Source organism: Bos indicus, chromosome 14 (genome assembly GCF_029378745.1).
Source record: "Bos indicus isolate NIAB-ARS_2022 breed Sahiwal x Tharparkar chromosome 14, NIAB-ARS_B.indTharparkar_mat_pri_1.0, whole genome shotgun sequence".
Classification (NCBI taxonomy): domain Eukaryota; kingdom Metazoa; phylum Chordata; class Mammalia; order Artiodactyla; family Bovidae; genus Bos; species Bos indicus.
In genome coordinates this window covers 64399921-64426491 of record NC_091773.1, presented here as the reverse complement: position 1 = coordinate 64426491, position 26571 = coordinate 64399921, and the positions used below count along the sequence as shown (strand labels likewise).

Sequence of the window (26571 nt, the reverse complement as noted above, 5' to 3'; positions counted from 1 at the left end):
TGCCAGGTTTGAAAACTACGGAATTTTCCTTCTTTTTTTCCCTATATAGTTTTATTTTTGGCTGCACTGGGTCTTCATTGCTGTATGCTGGCTTTCTCTAGTTGCAGAAAGCGGGGGCTCCTCTCTAATTGTGGTGCGTTGGCTTCTCACTCCTGTGGCTTCTCTTGTTGCAGAGCACAGGCTTTAGGGCACGTGGGCCTGGTAATTGGCAAATAGGCTCAGTCGCCTCATGACATGTGGGATCTTCCCGGACCAGGGATCAAACCCATGTCCCTTGCATTGGCAGGCGGATTCTTAACCACTGGGCCACCAGGGAAGTCCAGGGCTTTTCTTACTGTTCAGCTGTTCTTCATAAGAAAAGATAACTGAGCATCTTGGGTTTAGTTACAGTTTGTTTACTCTCTCAAGTGCCACGCGTGTGCTGGGCTGTGGGAGCATAGAGGTGGTGAGACATGTAGCCTGCCCTTGGAAATTGACAGCCATCCAGGGACGCCAGCAGGCCCAAAGTATCAAAAACAGTAACATCATCTAAAGTAATTGTTGTTATTGTAGTTTAAGCACATTTATTAATAGTAAATATTGTCACAAACATATGTGATTTATCTTTTTTTTTTAAGGCCTACTAAGGTCTGACATGACTGAGCGACTTCCCTTTCACTTTTCACTTTCATGCATTGGAGAAGGCAATGGCAACCCACTCCAGTGTTCTTGCCTGGAGAATCCCAGGGACGGGGGAGCCTGGTGGGCTGCCGTCTCTGGGGTCGCACAGAGTTGGACACGACTGAAGCGACTTAGCAGCAGCAGCAGCAAGGTCATTAGCGTCTCTTCCTGTCCTCCTTTTTTGCTGGAGCCACTTTCCTCTGTGTGTGAGCTCTGCCCTTCACTCCAAGGGCTTGCTTCCCTTCCAGTCTCCTTTGCTCTGACAGGCAGTGTCAAAGCAGACTCCTGCCCCTTGTTAGTATCTGTCTCAACCCTTGCTTTTCTTACTTGCGTAAATGATGGTGCCCGCACGCTTACTTTATTTATTCGTCTATTCCCTCGTCTTATTATTGTTTTCCCTCATAAGACATGAGCTTCCATGAGGGCCCAGGCCCCGCTGTCTGCTCCACCACCGTGTCCCAGCCCACAGCACACGGAGCACCGGTGACCCGTCTGGTCTGACACTGTGTTGACCCGGCGGCCTCCTCTGCACCCCCCACCCCATGGCCGTCTGGCCCTTCCTGCTCTCGGGCCCTCTCTTCACACTGCCTGCCTCTGTTTATCATTTATCAAAGTGTATTTCTTGCTTTCTTAGGTTTTCTTCTAACCAAACAGATTGGTTCTTTAGGCACAAGCTTTCCTTGTGCCTAAAAAAAGAGTCACATCCACGCCTCGGTGGTGACCCTCCATTTCCAAGACTCCATATTCAGGCCTCTCCCTTGAGCTCCACAACCGTCCTCACACCCACCTTCTGCTCATTGCTGCCTTGATCATCTCAAAGATCATCTTTCTGTGCCTCGGTTTCCTCGTCTTTAAATGGGGACAGTAAAAGTTAGTATTTATCCGGCGGTTGTGGGACTAAAACGGGGAGAAGGAAGACTAGTCCCCCTTCCGCCTGCCCCGCCGCCCACCGCCGTGCTTTTCTGCATGGTTCCCTCCCTGCTGAACACCCGGGATGGAGACCCAGGGCCACTTGTTTTCTTGCAGCAGGTTCTGACTGTGCTCTGGTGACACACTGCTGTGTGCAGATTGGTTGTCAATAGTACCGATATACTATATAAGTGAAGTCGCTCAGTCGTGTCCGACTCTTTGCAATCCCATGGACTGTTGTCTACCAGGCTTCTCTGTCCATGGGATTTTCCAGGCAAGAGTACTGGAGTGGGTTGCCATTTCCTTCTCCAGGGGATCTTCCTGACCCAGGGATCGAACCCAGGTCTCTTGCATTGCAGGCAGACGCTTTACCCTCTGAGCCACCAGGGAAGCCCGATGTACTATACAGTTCGTAAATAATTCACCTTTTTTAAACAATAAGTTAGAGCAGTTTAAGGCTGTCCCTTTAAGCACATCGCTCTTGCTCTGGTCTATTGCTGGGTGGAGTGGGAAGGGCTGTGTCCTTACAGCTAGTCCCCCAGGAATGTCACATAACCACTAACTCATTTTACCTGTGCTTCGTGTCCAGTGCATGCTATTATTATATGTCACGAATACTTGAGAGGTTACACATCACTGGGATTCTTCGCCTCCTCACAGAATTACTTTTGGCTTAATCAGAACATGAGTCTGGTCTATAGTTCTGGAATATGGCCTCTCACCAGCGGGCTGATTTTGTGGTGTCCTCTGTCACCATATTCCGTGCAGTGTTTGGTTAAACACAACACTTTTCATTTCCTTCCACCTCTCCAAGGTATTGCCTGACTCTTTATGGGAGAATAAATATTGACTCTAGCCTGTCTGGACAGTTTACAACTCCAAGGGTGTTATGGAATAGGATATTATGGTAACAACTAAGATTTGTCCAGCTCTTTGTAGGTGTAAGCCACTCACGTTTTATTAATTCATTTATTACTTGGCACAGCCCTGTGAAAACTAGAATGAAGAATCTCTTGTTATTCCTATTTTAAAGATGAGAAAACTGAAGCTCAGAAAGGTGATGTGGGGTCTAGCTCAAGTTTTTGCTGCTAGTAGGTGCTGATACGAGGCTGTTGCTTCTTTGATTCATTCATTTAGCAGACAATGCCTGTGTGTCAGGGACAGTGAAAGCTGTGGTGATACAGAATTTAACTTCTGACTCCAGATTCTGTGCTCCCTCTTCGGTGTTACGTGTGTGTGTGCTCAGTTGCTCAGTCGTGTCCGACTCTTTGGGACCCTGTGGACTGTAGCCCACCAGGCTCCTCTGTCCATGGGATTCTCCAGGCAAGAAGACTGGAGTGGGTTGCCATGCCCTCCTCCAGGGCATCTTGCCGACCCAGGGATCAAACTTGAGTCTCGTGAATTGGCAGGTGAATTCTTTATCACTGAGCCATCTGGGAAGCCCCTGTTGTGTTACGGATTATAGTATCGTAGCCCAAGACTTAGCTCATAGGCCTGACTTTATTACTGTGGTACTAATGGGAACCTACTGTGCATGCTCTGTGTACTTATCTCACCAGTCTCCCTTTCAGGCTCATCTGTGCCCCTTCTCCTTTTATTTATGAGAATTATTTTCTCTGCCCTCCTGCTTTCAGAATTATCAGAAAAGTTTAAACGATCTCAATAAAGTTCTCCTGCTAGACCCAAGTATTGTTGAGGCAAAAATGGAACTGGAAGAGGTAACCAGAATCCTTAATATTAAGGATAATACAGCATCATTCAACAAAGAAAAGGAGAGAAGGAAAATTGAGATTCAAGAGGTACGTGTATTTGATTATCTCTGAAAGTACTCTTTGGAGATCCTATACTCATATGGGATTCTGAGGTCATATTCCTATGAATTTTTAAAATTCTGTGTTTTTATCCTGGTAATCAATGAAGACATTTTAACAGATTATAATGACAAAATTTTTCTTTTGTTGTGGTAACTGGCCATTGCATTTCCATCTTGGATCTAAGAACCTGTTGGGTGTCTGCATTCTTTCTTTCTGTGCTCCCCTTCCTCCATGCCACCTGGCCTGTGGTTTTATTGCTTCCATCCAGGTTGCCCTGTGAGCCTGTGACCACTGAGCTTTGCTTCCTGATTGACCTGAAGAACCCTAGAGGACTGATTCAGTTTCAGCGTCCTGCACACCACACCCAGAGAGGTTCCTGATCAGTTCAGACCTTTCTTAGTATTTGTAAACAAGATCAGCCTCATCAGGGGTCCTGGACCACCCTAGAACCAAACCTGCCTTTGTGATTTCAGATAACCCAGTGCCTTGTGTTGTAGCCTTTAGTGAAGAATGTCAGCTCGTGGATCCCTATGTATTCATGAATGCTCATATCAACCTGTCTATCATCTTATATTTCCACTAAGAGTAGGAGGCTAATACCTGAAAGAAGCAAGGGAGTTTTTTCCCCACTAAGGAGGGAAGAAAAAAACTGTTTTTAAGAGAACTGAAAAGTGTAACTTCACGTCCCTATCAAATATAAGGAAATAAGTAAATATAAAATCTGTCATGAAGAAGAGATATAAAGTTGTTATAGGTCTTCTTTTACACAGCAGCTTTTACTCATGGAAAATTATAAAAATTTCATGGTCATATTCTCAATGTCAAAAAAAATTTCAAACCTTAAAAAAAGAATACTTTTATGAATGGATGCTTAGACTTTAAAACTTCTCTTCCTAAAAAATAAGGAGATTTTATGATTTATTGCAAGTTACATGTTTTTCACTTAGAACTTGACTAAAATACAGCCCATGGTGTTTTTCAGTTCCCTCCTGTTTTAATGAAAGTAACCTGGGGGTGTGTGCAGGCACTGCTGTCTGGGTCACGGTGTAATTCTCCTCCTCCTGCAGGTGAGTGAAGGCCATCGGGAAGAGCCTGAGAGGACCTCTAAGGAGGTCCCCATGGATGGCCTTGTTTCTGAGAATGGGGACACCAGCAACGGGCCACAAGAGCTCTATGAGAAACTGCTGATCTCCAAGCCTAACAATGCCTACGAATTTGGTCAGGTTATAAACGCCATCAGCACGAGAAAAGATCAAGGAGCCTGCGCACACCTGCTAGCCATCACTGAGCCGAAAGATTTGCCAGTGTTGTTAAGTAACAAACTTGAAGGGGACACATTCCTCCTCCTCCTCCAGTCTCTGAAAAGTCATCTTATTGATAAAGATCCCTCCTTGGTGTATCAGCATCTTTTATATCTGAGCAAAGCAGAAAGGTTTAAGGTAAGTGGCAAAAATATCTCATTCGTGGAGATAGATTCTTTTAGGGTTCTTATAATTTTAAAATGTTCATTTATAAGCTGATATAATTTTTTCCCTTATTGCAGATGATGTTGACACTAATTAGCAAAGGCCAAAAGGAGCAGATTAAGCAGCTCTTTGATGACCTCTCAGATGCACCCAACAAACATTTTACTTTAGAAGATGTACAAGCCCTCAAAAGGGACTATGATCTTTAAATCAAGATAATGGTTAGATTTCTTCCATGTATGTATGTGTTCCGGTAATGCCAGTGAGATGGTATTGTAATAGAGCTGCATGGATAAAACCTGGCTTAGAAAAGATCCCTTGGTCTGGACTATAAAATATTTTACTTATTTTTATACACAGAACACGTATATTCTACAATCTGCTTTTTATTAGTTGTAAATATTTTCTTATGTACCAGAACTAACATCTTTATATTTAATAATAAGTATATTTGGAACTTGTTAAGATGCATTTTAATTTATATTATACATTTTCTCTTAATGACTTGTTAAAATTTTGAGTTAAATTCTACTTTGGGCTATGAAGCAGTCCTCTTAAGTTTGATAGAAATGTCATTTCTTTATAGTTCATTTTTAAAAGTGAAAATCATTAACAGTGATTATTACATCACCTTTATTTTCTGCTAAGATATATATAAATCCCATTTTATATTAACTTGTGGATGACAGGCCTCTAAGATGAAACACAACATTTAAGTCTATAATATGAAATGATTATTAAATAAACTGTGGTTATTTAGAGCTATAAGAGGAACCTATTTTTTTCTAATATGGAAGTATTGCCTACTAATTAAGAGCAGAAATTGCCAAAAATTCTATTACTAGATTTTTAAAGGCTGGTTTCCCTTGTGTGTTGTTTATATAAGCAATAACAGAACCAGCACTGTATAAAATCAACCAAGCCTGCATTTCTATTTGAATTGTCACTTGCACATTTCCCCCAAACATTTTAAATTACTTCTCCCTCCTTTGTCTCCTCCTCCTTTAAGCATGATCATATTTATTCCCTTAGTGCAAAAGGGAAAATGAAGAACTCTTTATATTGAGAGCTCGCTTGTTACTTGGGTCAAAGTAAAGGTATTTCTTACAATAAAACATTCAGGTCTCTATCAGTGTGCTGTCATTTATTCCTGTAGTCTTTGGTCAGTTCTCTTTTTTCTGGAGCATTTTCTTGTTCTTCAGAAGAGCAGATGAAAGAAGACTATCACATTCATTATTACCATACCCATTATTATTTTATCTAATATTTAATAATTAAAGAATATTTAAAGTGTTGTGGGGAAATGGTTTCAAACTGCCATTTTTCCTTAGAATATTTATTTATTTATTTACGGCTGTGCTGGGTCTTCATTGCTGTGCAGGCTTTTCTCTAGTTGAGGTGCACAGGCTTCAGCTTGCAGGGGCTTCTCTTGTTGTGGAGCAGGGACTGTAGGGCATGTGGGCTTCAGTAGCTGTGGCTCCCAGGCTCTAGAACATCGGCTCAGTACTTGTGGCGCATGGGCTTGGTTGCTCCTTGGCACATGGGATCTTCCCAGACCAGGGATCCAATCCACGTCTCGTGCATTGGGCGGGCAGATTCTTTACCACTGAGCCACCAGGGAAGCGCCCCCCACCCCAATTTTTCTTTTAAACTATTCTTTCCTAAGTTCATAAATGAAAATCTACTGTGATGGGTATTTAACTCTAGTCTTCAAGCAAAAAAAAAAAAAAAAATAGTTTTCTCCTTTTGAATGATAGTTTTTTTGTATAAGCAAATGAGGGAGTGTGTTAGTAACTGTATAGTAGAAAGATAAAAAGGAAACAGGTACATACCGAGTACTGGCTGCAGGGGACAGCCTCCCCCATGGAGGCGTGGGAAGCAGTGGGCCGTCCCAACTGTTGGGGTCACACCTGGAGACACTTGTTTCTCTGCAGCAGCACCAGCAGTCCAGAGGTGGCACTTCCATGACGGAAGGAAGGGAAGAGGAGGTGAAGGAAGCAGGCAAGAATATCAAGGGCATGAAAGGAGCACAGTTCCTGCAGACTGCTTCAGAACTTCAGCAGGAAGTCTGCCCATGAGTCTCTGGGAGTACCACTCAGGGATCTCTCCGCTGGGTCTGTGGGCATCCCCAAGTGCTAACCCCACACCCCCTCCCATTCTGTGGCATGCCTCTGAGCGTGCAGGCAGTGAGAGCAATCTCAGTAGTTGGAGGATTCGCAGAAGAGTGGACCAGGGTGTGCAGGTAAGAGAGAAATTGCAGTTGGAGCTGTATATAACACTACCTTCTAGAAAACAAAAGAGAGATTTCCAGCAGCCACTCTGGTGAACTCTAGGAACAATAAGAAACATCAGAGTTCCTCCACAAGGCTGAACAAGAAGAGTGGAGGAGGTCTACCCATTCAGAAATCGAGGAAACCCCTCATATAGCAACACCAGCGATCAGTACCAGTACCCCAGTACCGTCTAAAGGCAACCAGTAAAGACTTAAGGAGAGGTCTGCTACTTCAGATACAGAAGCAGCAACACAAAGATACAAGGAACATGAAAAATCAAGAAAATATATCACCCCCAAAAGATACCAATAATTCTGCAACAACTGAGCTCAAAGCCTCAAAATACTCTGATGTAGCTGATAAAAATGTCAAAATAGCTGTTTTGAAGAAAGCTACAGGAAAACTCAAAGATAGCTTAATGATAATAGGAATGAAAATACATGAACAAAATTAACTCTGCCAAGAAATCACAAAAAAAGAATAAAACTCTGGAGCTGAAAATTTCAGTACATGAGATAAAGAGTGCACTGGACAGCCTCTGCAGTAGTGCATTTCTTCCAACAGTAAATGACTTAGGGGATGAGAATTTTTAAATAAATCACAATTTAAAAAGCAAAGAAAGCATGTATGATCTATGGGATTTGAGAGAAGATATATGCTAGGAGAATTGGGAATCCAGACAGGGAAGGGGACATAACATTTACTTAAATATTAGCTGAAAACTTCCCAAACCTGGGGAGACTTGGACACCCAAATTCACAAAGCTAATAGATCACCCTGTTATCTAAATGTGAAAATGCCTTCTTCAAGACACACTGTAATGAAATTACTACAAATCAAAGCATCTTAAAGGCAGCCAGGGGGTTAAAAACGTGTAACCTACAATGGAGAAGGAAATGGTAACCCACTCGAGTGTTCTAGCCTGGAAAATCCCATGGACAGAGGAACCTGGCAGGCTACAGTCCATGGGTCACAAAGAGTTGGACACGACTGAGCGACGGAGTATGAGTATAACCTACAAAGGTACATCCATTAGATTAGCAATAGGTTTCTCACCAAAACCTCAGTCTAGGAGACAGCAGAATTACATATTCAAAGTGTTGAAGGGTAAAAAATGCCAACCAAGAATACTCCATATAGCAAAGTTATTCTTCAGATAGGAAGGAAAAATACCTTCTCAGACAAACAAAAGCTGAGGGAGTTTATCACCATTAGACCTGCCTTGCAAGAAATGTTAAAAGGAGTGCTTCAAGCTGAAATGAAGAGAGGCTCATCAGTGACATGAAAACACCTTTATACCTGTAAAGATGAAAAATATGTACTCAAATTTAGAAAATTCTATAATAGGATGCTTTATTAGCCACTTTAATTATAGATAATGGTTAAAGGAAAAGTATTAAAAATAACTATAGCTATTATAATTTGTTCACAAATATACAACATAAAAAGATAATTATGACATCAAAAATATAAAAGGGAGGGGAGTGAGGGTGGAAATTTCATGGGGAAATGAAGATGCTATCAGTGTAAAATGGACTGTCATCTATGAGCTGTTTTAGGTAAGCCTTGTGGTCATGTATGGATGTGAGAGTTGGACTGTGAAGAAGGCTGAGCGCCAAAGAATTGATGCTTTTGAACTGTGGTGTTGGAGAAGACTCTTGAGAGTCCCTTGGACTACAAAGAGATCCAACCAGTCCATTCTGAAGGAGATCAGCCGTGGGATTTCTTTGGAAGGAATGATGCTAAAGCTGAAGCTCCAGTACTTTGGCCACCTCATGTGAAGAGTTGATTCATTGGAAAAGACCCTGATGCTGGGAGGGATTGGGGGCAAGAGGAGAAGGGGACGACAGAGGATGAGATGGCTGGATGGCATCACTGACTCGATGGACGTGAGTCTGAGTGAACTCCGGGAGTTGGTGATGGACAGGGAGGCCTGGCATGCTGCGATTCATGGGGTCACAAAGAGTCGGACACGACTGAGCGACTGATCTGATCTGATCTGTGGTAATCAACAAAGCAAAAATCTAGAGTAGATTCATGAAAGATTTTTAAAAAGGATAATAGCATACCATCATGGAAAACCACTTTACAAAGATGAAAATGAATGAAAAAGAAACAGAAGGAAAAAAAAAAAACAGAAGCAGAGGGAAAAGAAACAATGGAAATAAAAACCACCAGAAAACAGTAAGATAGAAAGTCCTTACATATGTGTTCATCAATTAAAAGGAGTGGCTGGATTGATTAAAAAACAAGATCCATCCCCGCCCCCAACAAAAAACAAAACAAAACAAAAAACAAGACCCAACTATATGCTTCCTTCAAGAGAAGGAAGTTCCTTCAACTTCAACTTTAAAGACACACAGACCCAAAATAAAGGGATGGAAGAAGATATTCCAATACAGGTGGAAACCACAAAAACTGGGATAGCAAACTTATACCAGACAAAATAGACCTTAAGCCAAAAACAATAAAAAGCGAAGAGAGTCATTATGTAATAATAAAAGGAGTCAGTAAGCAGGAAGATATAACAATCATACAGATGGGGATATGCACTCAACATGGGAGCATCTAAATATATGACTAAGTGGGATTTATCCTTGGGCTACAAGAATGGTTCAACATATGCAAGTTAATAAATGTTATCCACCATATTAATAGAAATGAAAAAAAATCCCACAATCATCTCAATAGGTACAGAAAAAAAGCATATAACAAAATGCAGCATCCCTTCGTGATAAAAACTTGCAACAGATTAAATACAGAAGAAACATACCTCAACATAAAAAAAGCCATATGTGACAAGCTCACAGCAAACCTACTCAAGAGTAAAAAATTGAAAGTCGTCCTCTGAGATTAGGAACAAGACAATTGTTCTTATTCAATATTAGTATTGGGAATCCTCACTAGAGCAATTAGGCAAGACAATGAAAGAAAAGGCATCCAAATTGGAAAGAAAGGAGTAAAATTTTCATTATTTGCAGATAGATGATATGATTTTCTATCCAGTTGGCCCTCGCTATCCATGGATTGACTTCTGGGGTTGACTGGATCTACAGATTCAGAATCCATGAAAGGGCCAACTGTACTACACCCTTTTTTTAAATAAGGGACTTATGCATACATGAATTTTGGTATTGGGGGGGATTCCAGAAATCAGTCCCCCATAGACACCAAGGGATGACAGTTTAGAAAATCCCGGTCTCAACCAATAATATCGTTAGAACTAATCAACAAATTTAGTAAAGTTGTAGGATACAAACTCATCTTATAGAAATCAGTTGCATTTCTATACACTAATAATTAAACACCTGAAAAATAAAACTATCCCACGCACAATGGGCTTCACAGGTGGTGCTAATAGTAACCCACCTGCTAATGCAGGAGACAAGAGAGATGTGGGTTTGATCCCTGGGTGGGGAAGATCCCCTAGAGGAATGCATGGCAACCCACTCCAGTGTTCTTGCCTGGAGGATGCCATGGACAGAGGAGCCTGGCGGGCTACAGACACAACTGAGCATGTACATGCATGCACAATAGCGTCAAAGCAATAAATTTAATGAAATAAATTTAATGAAAGATCTATATAAAACTACAAGACTTTGTTGAAAGAAATCAAAGATGACACAAACAAATGGGAAGATATCCTCCCACTCATGAATTGGAAGAATTAATAGTGTTAAAATGTCCATATTACCCAAAGCCATCTTTCTGGGATTCAGTGCAATCTCTATCAAAATTCAAATGGCATTTTTCACAGAAATAGAAAAAAAAGGCCCCAAATTTGTTTAGAACCACTAAAGGCCCCAACAATTAAAACAATTACAAGAGAAAAGAGAAAGCTGAGGTGCCGCGGGGTCCAGTCCCGGTTGGATCCAGGGATTCCCTCAGGAGGATGGCGTCGGCAAAAGGATAGATAAAAGGAGAAAGAGATAAGGAAAGAATTTTGCAGTTGAGAAAATAGAGGAGAGAAAAGAGGCTGATATTCCTTGGTTTACGCAGAAAGCCAATAAAGCCCCAGCATGGGACTTGCTCTGTTCACGTAGGCCACAGGCTCCCTCTCGAATCACGGAAGGTGCCCCACCCTGGGCACCTTCTCAAGTAGGTCCCAGGCAGGAAAGTGAATGCAGAGGGCCCCTGCGCTCCAGGGAATCAGCCTGAAAAGGAAAAGCAAAGAGAAAGAACGACATGGGGAGACCAAGCTTCAGTGAGCAAGGCCCACACTTTATTTTCCAAAGTAGTTTTTATACCTTAAGTTGTGCATAGAGGATAATGGGCGGGGGGAGGCGGCAGGCAGAGTCATACAAGGTCAGCAGTCCTTGATCCTTATCAAAGCCAGGCTTTTTTTCTACAAACGTATCATATGCAAAAGCTTTAGGTAATTTACATCATCTTCTGGCCAGGAGGCCTGTTAACATTTTATGACCCTTTCTTCAGAAAACTTATTTTTCTCTAAAGGTGATTATTCTAAAGTCAGGTGCCACCCTCCGAAAGCATTAGATAAAGTTGCATTCCTATAGGACAAAAGTGTGGTGGGCTATAACAAGAAAAGAATTAACTCAAGGGTCCAAGGTTATAAACATTAAAGCTACTACTTACATTTCTATATACCAACTATATTAATCAATACACTCCCAGGGACACAGTAGGTAAGGAATATGGAAACTTGGCAGCAAGCATTAGCTCAACAAAGAAATCCTCTACTACTTCTATTCTAACAATTTTAACTCTCTGAGAAGCTCTGCATTGTTAGAATATCTTAAGCTTCCCATGCCTCTCGTGGTTGGGAGGCTGTGAACAATCACATGCATAGCTGCAGGAGTCCAAACAAACCTGTCAGGCAAGCTAGAAAGTCATCAGAGGGGCTTGAATTGAAACACACCTATTATGCCCAGGAGACTTATTAACTAGAGTTTTAAGTTGATTTTCTTACAGAGAAGGGTGGTCGGGGATAGCCCCCTGTTAATGTCAGAAGTGTTAGTGAAAGTTGTGAAATAGTAAGACAGATTTTGCTTTGGGGGTAGATGCTCGGGCAGGTCCAGGGGGCCCCTTGAGCCCTGACTCACCTTTGCATATCAGGCCTCTCCGCATGACCTTTGTCATGGGTGGGAACTCCCGTGCTGGCTCCCGGCACTGAGACATTGTATTTTCTGATTTCGAACTATACCATAAACTATAGTAATTAAAACAGCATGGTACTGGCATAAAAATAGACATATAGACCACTGGAATAGAATAGAGACCCCAGAATTAAACCTCTACATATATGCCAACTGATATTAGACAAGGAAACCAAAAACACCCAATGGGGAAAGGGTAGGCTATTCAACAAAGGGTATTGGGAGAATTGAACAAACAAATGAAGAAAAAGGAAATTGGACTTCACTTATTCCACTCAGAAAAATTAACTCAAAATAGATCAAAAGCTTTTAAGACCTGATACTCTTAAAGTGCTCATCAACTGATGAATGGATAAAGAAGATATGGAATATATATATATATATATATATATATATATATACACACACATACACACACAAAGGAATATTATTCTGCCATTTGTAACAACATGGATGGACCTTAGGGTATTCTAAAATACCAAGTGACATAAGTCAGAGACATACTGTATGATATCACTTATGTGTGGAATCTTAAAGCTGAATTCACAAAAGCAGTGTAGATTGGTGCATATCCGGGGACTAGGGCTGGGGAATAGAAGACATGCTGTTTAGGGTACCAGGTAACAACTAGTAGATAAATAAGTCCTGGATCTAACACAGCATAGTGACTTTAGATAACAATATTATAAACATGAAACTTGCTAAGAGGCTAGAGCTTTATTAGTCCTAACACAAAGGAGAAATGATAATGATGTGATGTGATAAAGGTGTGAACTAGCAGTACAATGGCAATCATATTGTAGTATATAAATGTATCAAGTAACATACTGTATAAATGTATACACTGTTACATGCCAAATATATTTTCAATTAAAAATAATTGCATATATTTATTTTCAGCTTCACTTTTTGGCCAGACACTGTGCCTAGTTTATCACATGTTGTCTAGTTTAATCTGTATAACAACTGTGTTTCAGACTAAACCATGACACAGAAAATTTAAGTTAAATCTTTGTAAATTAACAAGGACTACAAATGTAGCAAACAGTCTAAGATTCAAACCTGGACAGGCTTTCTTTTGAATGCATTTGCACTGTGCTGTGTAATGGAAAGTATTAAATATATGACTGGAATAATGAGTATGGTACCCGGCCTTTATGAGTTACAGCTTAGAGGAGGCAGAGGAATGTAAATTAGCAACTTCAGTACCCAAGTTGAGGTATTTAGGGTGGCTACTCAGAGCAAGTGGAATGCCCAGGCCTGCCTGTGAGAGGGTTAGGAGAGGTTTCAAGGAGTTGATGTTGCAGCTCAAGTTTGCCCATTTGAATGAGAGAAAACAATGTACCAGGCAGAGGAAAGAGGAGACACAAAGGCCTTAAGATGCATGTTGAAGGTGTGTGTTGAATGAAAGGGTGGACTAACTGAGCCTGCTCGGGGAACTGCATCTCATCTTAGTATCAGTGGAGTATAAGCTTTGTGTGATAAGCCTGAAGGAATGACAGCTGGATACAGCAGGAAGCTGCACTTGAAATGGTAGAAATACCAGAGTTTTAATTATACAAATAGTTCCTCCCCTAGTCAGGCATTACCACTCTTAACCAGTACCTGGTTTTCTTCCCCGCTCTGGGCATACACAACACTGTACTCTCCAGCCTCTCTGTAACGGGTTAGAGCCAGGTGACCACTTCTGCCAACAGGGTAGGGGTAGAAGCAGTCCATCACTTCCGGGCCAGAGTATGCAGGAGCGGGCACACAGCCCTCCACGCAGACTTCTCCCTGTACACAGAGGCTGAGAAGGCCTCATGAAGACTTTAGATTCCTCATCTGCAAAAAACGCGGACAGATACCTTCCGACCACTCGGAGCTGTAGGATTACAAAGTTCTTGTAAAATGCCTGGTGTTACTTCACCAGTTCCTGCTCTTACCTTTCATGGTGTAATTTCTTTCTTCCCATAAGTATTATGATCTCACCTATGTTGTTAGAAAAGAATAATAAAACTCTTTTCAAATATTTACAGACCACATTGTGTTCACTCACTGGATAAGTCACACACATCAAAACTCAGCCAAAAGAGACAGGATAGCCAGAGGAGCGGTCTGGTGCCGTCTGCTGGAAATCAGTCATGTTACAGCAGCCAAGAGATTACTCCACAGGTTGAGGTTAACAACCTATTTGTAATAGCACATGCCTTTTCTAACCTTCACTGTTTTGAGAGTGAGCCAACAGTCAGAGTCTGGCACAGGCTGGTGGGAGCTTAGCAAATGTTGAATGAATGAACCTAGAGGATGCTGCCCTAAAAGGTGCCCGCAGTTCAGTTCAGTCGCTCAGTTGTGTCCAACTCTTTGCGACCCCATGGACTGCAGCATGCCCGGGCCTCCCTGTCTATCACCAACTCCTGGAGTTTACTCCCGGAGTTTTAAGGTGCCCTGGTTTCCAAAATTCAGATTAGAGAAGCTCCTGTTACTGAGAAGTTTATGATGACACTCTAAATATTCCTCAAATAGGAGTTCTTGGAATATTTGCTTCAGAATCTTAGAGTTCAAGGGGTTGGGAATCTAAATTTAAAAGTATTTCTTGTGATTCTCAGGCAAGTTGAAATATTCACCCACTGTCCTAGAAGCCAAGTGTGTTATAACTAGTTAATATGAGATACATAAGCATTGTGAGTGAACTAAACTACTTGTGACCCTCAGAATAAAGTATTGTAGGGGCTACATAAAAATGATAGCTCCTGCTTTTAATGAGATTATAACTAATTTGGAAGAAACGGAAAATAAAACCAAGTTCAAGAGGCTCTGGTAGGGGAAAAAAAAGGCATTGATAAAATGTTCAAGTCACTGTCAAAGTTATTAAATGGGCCAGAGTTAATCAAGAACATTTTCAGTAAGAGGTCAAGTCTAAGCTGTGTTTTCATATTGACTTGGGTTGATGAGAAGAAGAGCTCAGTCTGACTGAATTACTTTACTGTAGAAGTCCCAGCGGCACAGGGCACTGGAAACAGCAACTTGACCACTGCAGGCATGCTTCACAGCATAGTGAGCGGAACCAGACAGGAGACGCACAAACCAAATTGATTTGGTTTGCTATTTTTTCCATTTCATATGTGAACTAACTATATCTCAATTTTAAAAATTGAGGGGGGGGGGAGCACAAACCATCCAATTCAGACACTAACTAAGCTCACCCCTTTAAGCATGTCAAGAATTTACCAGCTAACACCATACACAAAAACAAACTCAAAATGGATTAAAGATCTAAATGTAAGACCAGAAACTATAAAACTCCTAGAGGAAAACATAGGCAAAACACTCTCTGACATAAATCATAGCAGGATCCTCTATGACCCAGCTCCCAGAGTAATGGAAATAAAAGCAAAAATAAATGGGATCTAATTAAACTTCAAAGCTTTTGCACAACAAAGGAAACTATAAGCAAGGTGAAAAGACATCCTTCAGAATGGGAGAAAATAATAGCAAACGAAGCAACTGACAAAGAATTAATCTCAAAAATATAAAAGCAGCTCATGCAGCTCAATTCCAGAAAAATAAACGATCCAATCAAAAAGTGGGCCAAAGAACTAAACATTTATCCAAAGAAGACATACAGATGGCTGACAAACACCTGAAAAGATGCTCAACATCACTCATTATCAGAGAAATGCAAATTAAAACCACAATGAGATACCATCTCAAGCCAGTCAGAATGGCTGCTATCCAAAAGTCTACAAATAATAAATGCTGGAGAGGGTGTGGAGAAAAGGGAGCCCTCTTACACTGTTGGTGGGAATGCAAACTAGTACAGCCACTATGGAGAACAGTGTGGAGATTCCTTAAAAAACTGAAAATAGAACTGTCATACGACCCAGCAATCCCACTGCTGGGCATACACACCAAGGAAACCAGAATTTAAAGAGACACGTGTACCCCAATGTTCATCACAGCACTGTTTACAATAGCCAGGACATGGAAGCAACCTAGATGTCCATCAGCAGATGAATGGATAAGAAAGCTACAGTACATGTACACAATGGAATATTACTCAGCTATTAAAAAGAATGCATTTGAATTAGTTCTAATGAGGTGGATGAAACTGGAGTCTATTAGACAGAGTGAAGTAAGTCAAAAAGAAAAACAGCAATACAGTATATTAACGCATATATATGGAGTTTAGAAAGATGATAATGAGGACCCTATATGCAAGACAGCAAAAGAGACACAGATGTAAAGAAAAGACTTTTGGACTCTGTGGGAGAAGGTGAGGGTGGGATGATTTGAGAGAATAGCATTGAAACATGTCTATTACCATATGTGAAATAGGTCGCCAGTCCAGGTTCGATGAACGAGGCAGGGTGCTCAGGGCTGATGCACTGGGATGACTCTGAGGGATGGGATGGGGAGGGAGGTGGGAGGGAGGCTCAGGATGGGGAACACATGTACACCCATGGCTGGTTCATGTCAGTGTATGGCAAAAACCACTACAATATTGTAAAGTAACTAGCCTCCAATTAAAATTAATAAATAAATTAAAAAAAAAAAAAGAATTTACCAGAAGGACTGAAAGCTAAGGATGAGTGAAAGACTTCATATTTCTGTGCTGCAACTGGAAACAATGTAAGGATGTCTACTCCTAACCATTCCCATTTAATGTTGTATTTGAGGTGGAAGCCAGTGAAATAAGGCAAAAAATAAAAGTTACTAAAGGCTTCCAGATTGGAAAAGAGGCAAGGAAGAAATAAAACTGTCTTTATTTGTAGACATGATTATCTATGTAGAAAAATCCTACAGAATCTGTCAAAAAGTTATTAGAATTAACAAATGACTTACAAATTTGTAGGATTCAAGATTAATCTACAAAAATCTATTGTATTTCTATACAAGCAACTTTGGAGATATTGCAGGTTTTGTTCCAGACCACTTCAATAAAGTGAGTATCACAATAAAGTGAGTTATATGAATTTTGGGTTTCCCAATGCATATGAAAGTTGTTGCTGTCCAGTTTCTCAGTCATGTCCAGCTCTTTGTGACCCCATGAACTGCAGCACATCAGGCTCCCCTGTCCTCACTATATCCCTGAGTTTGCTCAAAAGTTACATTTATAATATACTGTAGTCTAGTAAGTATGCAGTAGCATTATGTTTAAAAAAGTGTACATATCTTAATTAAAAAATACTTCATCCATATGTAAAATAGATAGCCAATGGGAATTTGCTACATGACTCAGGGAACTCAAACTGGGGCTTGGTAATAACCTAGAGGGGTGGTATGAGGAGGGAGGTGGGGGGAATGTTCAAGTGGGAGGGGACATGTGTATACCTATGGCTGATTCATGTTGATGTCTGGTAGAAACCAGTGCAATACTGTAAAGCAATTATCCTTCAATTAAAAATAAATTAAAAAAATACTTCATTGCAAAAAAAAAAAAATGCTAACCATTATCTGTCGCAAAACTTCAAAGTTGTAAAAACACCATATCTTCAAAGCACAACAAAGCAAAGTGCAATAAAACAAAGTATGTCTATATATTATTAAAGAATAACTAGAAATTGAGATTTAAAAAAAAATCACTCTAAAAAGCACTGTTTAAAGAAATTTTGAAAACTAAATAAATGGACAGATAAAATGTGCTGTTCATGGGTAAAAACAGTCAATATCAAGATACTAATTTCCCCCTAATTGACCTACAGATTCAATGGAATCACAATAAAAATCCCAGCAGACTTTTTGGTGGAAATCTAGAAATTCCATCATAAAAACAGTATCCAGATCACTAGGAAACAATAGATTATATATTAATAACAGCGATTGAGGCAAATTTTAAAAATTAAATAATCTCACAAGAAATTAGGACTGTAAGAAAGCTGAGCACCAAAGAATTGGTGCTTTTGAACTGTGGCGTTGGAGGAGGCTCTTGAGAGACCCTTGGACTGCAAGGAGATCCAACCAGTCCATCCTAAAGGAAATCAGTCCTGAATATTTTTTGGAAGGACTGATGCTGAAGCTGAAACTCCAATACTTTGGCCACCTGATGTGAAGAACTGACTCATTTGAAAAGACTCTGATGCTGGGAAAGCTAGAAGGCGGGAGGAGAAGGGGATGACAGAGGATGAGAGGGTTGGATGGCATCAGTGACTCAAGGGACATGAGGTTGGCGATGGACAGGGAGGCCTGGCGTGCTGCAGTCCATGGGGTTGCAAAGAGCGACATGACTGAGCGACCGAACTGAACTGAAGTATCGTTTAGGAGGAGGGGAAGACCTTACCCATGACTAGAGGCCTGAAATATATACTATTAGACATATTTTAAAATAGAGCTATCATATGGCAAATATATATATATATATATATATATATATATATGAGTAAAGAATGTATAAGAAGCCTCTGAGTTATCTTTACAACTTTTCTGTAACTTTGAAAATATTCCAGATAAAATTTCAGAAGAAAAATGCACAGCAAGAAAATTTAAAGTCAATAATCAAATACTAGCTTTGGAAAAAAAATGTAATAAAAATATAACTTAATAGCTACAATATGTAATATGTAGCTATTATGATAACTAATATATGTATCTTTATTGCAATAAAGATATCTTTCAAACTGACAATGAGAAAACAACTCAAAAAAAAGGCAAAAAACATTAAAGTCAATTTAGATAACCACAAATTTAATACCCGGAGAAGGCAATGGCACCCCAGTCCAGTACTCTTGCCTGGAAAATCCCATGGATGGAGGAGCCTGGAAGGCTGCAGTCCATGGGGTCGCTGAGGATCAGACACGACTGAGTGACTTCACTTTCACTTTTCACTTTGATGCACTGGAGAAGGAAATGGCAACCCACTCCAGTGTTCTTGTCTGGAGAATCCCAGGGACGGGGGAGCCTGGTGGGCTGCCGTCTATGGGGTCGCACAGAGTCGGACAGGACTGAAGTGAGTTAGCAGCAGCAGCAGCAGCAAATTTAATACCACTATTCCCCTCCCCTAGTAAAAAGAAGGCCACACAAGAAGATGTACAAATTCACTCATAGTCAGGGATATGAAAAACCAAGTAATAGATACTACTTTATACCAAATATCCTTGCAAAACCATGAAGCTCCTAATATCTGTTGTGAAATACAGCACAAAGGGGAGTCATGTATTGTTAGTGGGATTGGAAACTGTGACAGCCTTCTGGGGAAGGCAGTCTGATAATCCTATTAAAATTAAAAATACATATACCTTTAACATAGCTATTTGATTTCTATGAATCCATCTGCATATTCCAAAGTACCAGGAAACAAGGGCTTATAGATGAGGCTGATTTCTTGCAGAGAAACGAGAGACACACAGTGAATACCCATGAATATGAAGCCATCAGAAAGGAGGAGCTGGAGCTTTACCCCTTGACTTGGACTGATTTCTATAAGATACTGAGAAAAATCACAATAATCCATACATATATGTACTATATCAGATTATATAAATGTGGAGAAAGCTATGCTATCACACATAACTTGGTCATTGAAGTGGTGATGTGGAAGGTAATGTGGGAAGAGGGGCAGAGAAGAGAAAGAGAGAGAAAGGAAAAAGGGAAGAAGGGGAAAGAAAATCTTCTGTGCATATTTTATTTCAACTCTTTGGGACCCCATGTAGCCTGCCAGGCTTCTCTGCCCGTGTAATTTTCCAAACAAGAATACCGGAGTGGGTTACCATTTCCTTCTTCAACGGATCTCTCCAACCCAGGGATTGAACCTGAGGATCTTGCATCTTCAGCATTGGCAGGCAGACTCTACCACTAGTGCCACGTGGGAAACCCAAAAACTCTCAATAGCACTTGTCTCTAAAACATCAGTTCACACCTTACCTCTAAAGCAACACTGGTCTCTTTATTTAGCTCAATGTATTGCATTTTTCTTAAACAGAAGAACAAAAGGCCCCTGAAAATAAAAATGTCTGGGCTATACTGACCCTGGAGGCTCAATTGGTAAAGAGTCTGCCTGCAATGCGGGAGACCTGGGTTTGATCCCTGGGTTGGGAAGAGTCCCGGGAGAAGGGAATGGCAACCCACTCCAGTATTCTTGCCTGGAGAATTCCATGGACAGGGGAGCCTGATGGGCTACAGTTCATGGGGTCACAAAGAGTCGGACACGACTAAGTAACTTTTATACAGTTTATACTGACCCTGAGAAAAGATTTTCTAGATGCCATACATCCTGGAATATTTACGAATTAACCTATTTGGTGGGGGTGGTGGTTGTTCAGTTGCTAAACCGTGTCCAACTCTTTGCGACCCCATGGACTGCAGCACAACAGGCTTCCCTGTCTTTCAAAATCTCTCGGAGCTTGCTCAAACTCACGCCCATTGAGTCGGTGATGCCATCCAACCATCGCATCCTGTCACCCCCTTGTCCTCCTGCTCCCAATCTTTCCCAACATCAGGGTCTTTCATAATGAGTCGGCTCTTCTCATCAAGTGGCCAAAGTATTGGAGCTTGAGCTTCAGTATCAGTACTTCCAATGAGTATTTATGGTTGAGTTCCTTTAGCATTGACTGGTTTGATCTCCTTGCAGTCCAAGGGACTCTCAAGAGTGTTCTCCAGCACCACAATTTGAAAGCATCAATTCTTTGGCACTCAGCCTTCTCGATGGCCCAGCTCTCACATCCATGACAAGACTGCTGGAAAAACCATAGCTTTGACTATACAGACCTTTGTTGCCTTGAGAACCCCATGAACCTTTTTGGTTAACCTTGTTAAAAGTGACTGCCACTGTCTTGTTTCAAAATTTACTCTAGTGGTCAACTTCATGAAGTGAGCCACCAGCTCTGAGGTTTCGGTCCACACTCTCAGGCCTTTACTGCTGTTCTGTCCCGTTGTAGCAGCCTCAATGCCCTCTTCATAGATGGAGTACTTACTAAGTACACATAGGAAAAAGTAAAGACAGGATTCTTGCCCTCGAGAGCCTACAGTTTCTTTCTTTTAAAGGTTTCTGTTTCCTTAGTATCCTGAATTCAGAATGTGGAGGCACCTGGTACACATGGGGTTGTGAAATATCTAAGTTTTACCTTCTCCATGCAGGATAAAAGGTAGCAGAAACAGGTGCTCCAATATTATTAAGCAAGAAGTGGGAAGAAAAACAATAAAATCAGGACTATGTTGGCACCAGACAACTGCTAATCTCCATGCTCCAAGATTAGTAAACTCTCAAAGAGGAACGAACATGCCATGCCATGCTGCTGCTGCTGCTGCTGCTAAGTCTCTTCAGTCGTGTCTGACTCTGTGCGACACCATAGATGGCAGCCCACCAGGCTCCCCCGCCCCTGGGATTCTCCAGGCAAGAACACTGGAGTGGGTTGCCATTTCCTTCTCCAATGCATGAAAGTGAAAAGTCAAAGTGAAGTCGCTCAGTCGTGCCTAACTCTTCTCGACCCCATGGACTGCAGCCCACCAGGCTCCTCCATCCATGGGATTTTCCAGGCAAGAGTACTGGAATGGGGTGCCATTGCCTTCTCCAAGGAACTGCTTACTAACCCTAAAAACATACCATGGGTCTCCATGGTATTGAAAAACAACTCAGAAATTCCAGCCAGGTTTAATAGTAATTTCTACCAAACATTCATGGAAGACATAATTTCAGTCTTACATACTCTGATATTGAAGTTTATCCCAGGAGGTTAGTTTAATACTTGGAGTCAAATTTACTATGTTAAAAACATTAAAGGAATAAACCACAATTATATGATAGGTGGCTCTCCCCCAAAATAGCAGCCAATAACATATTTCCCAAGGTAAAAACTCTTGGCAACTAAGAATTTAATAAATTTGATAAATGATATCTATAATATCTATAATAGAGATATCTATATATCTATAAAATATATATCTATATATTTACAAACGTAACTGAAACATAAATATCATAATGGTTGAAATATTGAAGAGGTTCCCTTTGAGATGGCCAGAAAGAGAAATATATGATGTGATGATCAAAGAGAAAGATCTGAATCCTTGTTCTGCCACTTACCAGCTATGTAATTCTGGGCAAAGCATTTAATAACTCTGTATCTCAGTTTCCTCATCTGTAAAATGGGGATAATGAGCATCTCCTTCACAGGGTTGTTCCAAAGAGTAAGGAAGAATATTTTAGAAGTACATAGAAACTGTTTGACACTTTAAAGCACTGTAAAGTGTTTTTCAAATAAAAAAATTCCCAGATGATGATTGTGTCTAAAGAAATCTTAAAGACTTTAGAAATAAAAGAAGCAAAATTATTACATAAAAATTAGCTGTGGTTCTATACGCTACAGAAAGTCAATCCTAAAGGAAATCAGTCCTGGATATCCACTGGAAGGACTGATGCTGAAGCTGAAACTCCAATACTTTGGCCACCTGATGAGAAGAACCAACTCATTGGAAAAGACCCTGATGCTGGGAAAGATTGAAGGCAGGAGGAGAAGGGGATGACAGAGGCTGAGATGGTTGGATGGCATCACCGACGTGACGGACATGAGTTTGAGTAGGCTCTGGGAGTTGGTGATGGAAAGGGAAGCCTGGTGTGCTGCAGTCCATGGCGTTGCAGAGTTGGACATGACTGAGTGACTGAACTGAAACAAACAGAAAATGGTATCTAAAAAAATTAAGTACCCGGGGATAAGATTTAAGAAAAGATGTGAAAGATCTCTAGAGGGATAATTATAGATTCAGTGCAATCCCAAACAAAGCTGGTGGAATGCAACATGCTTATTCTAAAATGTTTACGGAAATGTAAAGTGCTAAAAACAGTCAAGACACTCTCCAAGGAAAACAAGGTGCCTAACATATTTCCAGATATCAAACAAATTCCAACACTGATGTCTAAATTGTCCGTTAACTCACCTGAGGAAAGATTTCTTTCTAGAATGCTCATCCAATAGGTCTGTCTTCATAGTCTGTCCCTCACTTTTTAAAAAATCTTTGCACCAGTGTCACCGAAGACTTCTTTCCAATTTGCCCTGTATAAAATGGCATACCCAATACTTCCAGTCACTTCTCCCCAACCTCGTATTTTCATAACATCCATTATCTGACAATATTTTAATGTGTGTGTATATGTTTACTATTTATGCCACTCTCCTGACTATAAGCTTGCTGAAATCAGAGAATCTGGTTATTTGGTATAATGCTGTATCTCCAGATTTACTTTCTTCATTGAATGAATGAATAAATTGAAGTCACAAACATTCTGACTGGCATAGGAAATGTAGTGACTCAATTTGAACTAAATGTATAAACTGCAAACTCCCCTTCACTATTTATCTGCTAAATGATGGCTACTGAAGTACTATAACTCTCCCCAGATTTAGAATACTATTTTGGGCTTCCAGAAACAACCAATATGTAAATAATGGCTTTATACTTAATTAAGGGAAATAAAAGAAACAAGTCCATTAAAAGAGCCATATAAAACGTAACTCTGAGAATCTTAACTGACTCTAAAATTGGCAAAATGATAGAAGTAGTTTAGGTATTTTGCTCATGTTATGTATGAATGAATAGTTCTGATGGTTTTCAACATGTATCTTATCCTTTGGTAATCTAAGTTTTTTAAAAATTTTCTAATTGAAATATAATCTACATACAATATTATGTTTCAGGTGTACTGTATAGTGATTTGACATTACATACACTACAAAATCATCACTATGATGAACCTAGTAACGACCTCTCTCCATAGTTACTGTAATAGTATTGACCATATTCTTTATGATGTATATTACATCTCTGGGGTTTATTTATTTTACAACTGGAAGTTTGTCTCTCTTAACCCTCATCACCTGTTTTGCCCAAAGCACCCTTCTTCCTCCAAATCTGGCAACCACCCATTTGCTCTCTGTATCGGTCTGTTTTCTTAGTTTTCACATACAAATGAGATCGTATTTGTCTTTGACTTATTTCACTTAATACTCTGTATATCAAGTTGTTGCAAATGGCACAATTTCATTTTTATGGCTAATATTCCATACACACACACAGACATCCAAGCACACACACACACACACACATATATAGGTATCTATACCCAAATATGCATGGACACATGTCCACATATCACCTCTTCTCTATCCATTTTCCTACTAATGGACACTTAGGTTGCTTCCACATCTTGGCTATTGTAAATAATGCTGCTATGAACACAGGGGTGCATACATCTGAAAAGGGTTTTTGGTTTCTTCAAAAATACCCAGAAGTGGAATTGCTGGATCATCTGGTAATTCCATTTCCAATTTTTTGAGGGGCCTCCATACTGTTTTCCATTGCGGTTCTACCAATTTATATTCTCACCAACAGTACAGGAAGGTTCCCTTTTATCCACATCCTTGCCAATACTTGTTTTCTGATAACAACCATTCTGATAGGTGTGAGGTGATATCTCCTTCTGTTTTTAATTTGCATTTCCTTAATTATTAGTGACATTGAGCATCTTTTCTTTTTGGCCATCTGTATGTCTTTTCTGGAAAAATGTTCATCCAGGTCCTCTGCCATTCTTTTAAATGGGATTTTTTATATTGGTAAGAAATCTGACTTGGTATTTGACATTCAGTAGGCTGCCTTTTCACATGGTAGATGATTTCGTTCACTGTGCAAAAGCGAGTGGGTTTGACCTGGGCTCCTTTAGAATTTCTCCCTCTGCTCTGGGACTTGGAGCATGTTGAGATTTTGCATGTGCCCTGTAGGAGCACCCCGTCCCACCCCGCCCCCCAGCTCTCAAAGGTAAGCCCAGTTTTTCAGAAAGGTAAGCTCAGTTTTTCAGAAAGGTAAGCTCAGTTTTTTAGCCAGTTTTTAAATCCCTGACCAGATGTCCTGGGCGCTTATCTTTCCAGTGCAGAACTCCCAGACTAGGAGCCCACCATGGGCTCAGACCCCCCCTCGCTCCTTGGGGAGACCTCTGCGTGTGTGATATTCTTCCCACTTGGGGTCAAGGACTTGGGGGTGTGAGTCTGGACTATACCAGTCTCTCCCCCTCCTATGCATCTTGTTGTGGCTCCTTCTTTGTATCTTTAGCTGTAGAGACTCTTTTCTGCTAGTCTTTAGGTGGTTGCCATAGGTAGTTACTCTGTAAACAGTTGTAATTGTGGTGTACCTGTGGGAGGAGGTGAGCTCGGAGTCTATCTTCTCCATCACCATGACGAACCTTTCCAAAATTTATATTTAACTAGAGAATATGCTATGGAAAATCTTTCATATTTATAAATTAACCTCATTTCTAGCAAAAGAATGAATTGTGTAAATTTAATATAAAAAGCTAATCTGTACATGTAAGAGAATTCAGATAAACTGGTAGCACAGACAATGACCAGTAGGGTATATGATCATAATCAGGGTATTCTCTCACTACGATGTGATCTTCCCCAAAGGCTTTGAAGAAAGCGAAGTATAAAGGGTCTTTAAAAGAGTCTAATGAATTAAGTGAAAAACTGAAAGTATTAGTCACTCAATCGTGTCCCACTCTTTATGACCCCATTGACTGTAGCCCACCAGGGTCCTCTATCCATGGAATTCTCCAGGCAAGAATACTGGAGGTGATGAGTTAAGGCCTGTCTTAATTCTGGAGTATTCTCTCATGCTATGGTAGCCCAAGGTTGAGCTCCACAGGAATCTGATTTGGTCCTTAATTAACCCAAGTTTGAAGGAACTTCTGAAGTCAATTGAAAGGTTTAGACCATTTTTAAAGTGAAACTGAGGTGGTACTGGTTGGGTACAACCAGGAGAGGGGACGGGGTGAGCGGCACACACAGGCCTCCTGACGCAGCACCGCTTTTGCCATATTCCTCCTAAGATCATTTAGCTTTCCATTTAATCTTTAGTTTTTTATGAAATGTCAAGAAGGCAGTCAACATATTCATACATATTACTTTCATGACGTATTAACTGTGTAACAGGAAAACAGAGGTTGTAATACAAAGTGTTTTGCTACAATTATTAGCTTGAATTTAACTGACTGTAGTTTCATAACCTAATGTTGCCAGAGTAGGATCTCTTACAAGTTAAGATCTTTTTACTTTTCAGATGAGGATTTATAATGCTTCTCTCTTCATAATTTAGTAACAGACCTATTTACTTTCCAACCAATCTACTTAAAAAAAAAATTAAATTCTGTAGTGAAGAAAGCAGCTTCTTTCTGAAGGAAGGCGGGTCTTTGACATGAAGAAAGGATACTTTCAAACAGTGTTTGTTGAGAACTTCAGCAGATGCCTCTCTCTGGGCTGAGACTAGAATACTGAATCCTCTCAGTGGCTTGCAATATTTATGAACTTACCATACAGCAAATGAATGTTTCTGTTCTTATAAAAACGCCTGTGCACAAACCATACAGCAGCGA

The 26571-nt window shown here is 40.5% G+C and overlaps 1 protein-coding gene across 2 annotated transcripts in view; it reads left to right on the top strand.

Annotated features, from left to right (window-relative positions):
- SPAG1 (sperm associated antigen 1) overlaps positions 1 to 5978 on the top strand; it is an 87046-nt gene extending 81068 nt beyond the window's left edge. For both annotated transcript variants that reach the window (XM_070802846.1, XM_070802847.1), the window contains 3 exons: positions 3204 to 3368; positions 4451 to 4822; positions 4927 to 5978. In XM_070802846.1, coding sequence (XP_070658947.1) covers positions 3204 to 3368; positions 4451 to 4822; positions 4927 to 5058 — 669 coding nt within the window. In that variant the 3' untranslated portion in view covers positions 5059 to 5978. The remainder of the gene's footprint in view (positions 1 to 3203; positions 3369 to 4450; positions 4823 to 4926) is intronic.
- The last annotated feature ends 20593 nt before the right edge of the window (positions 5979 to 26571 follow it).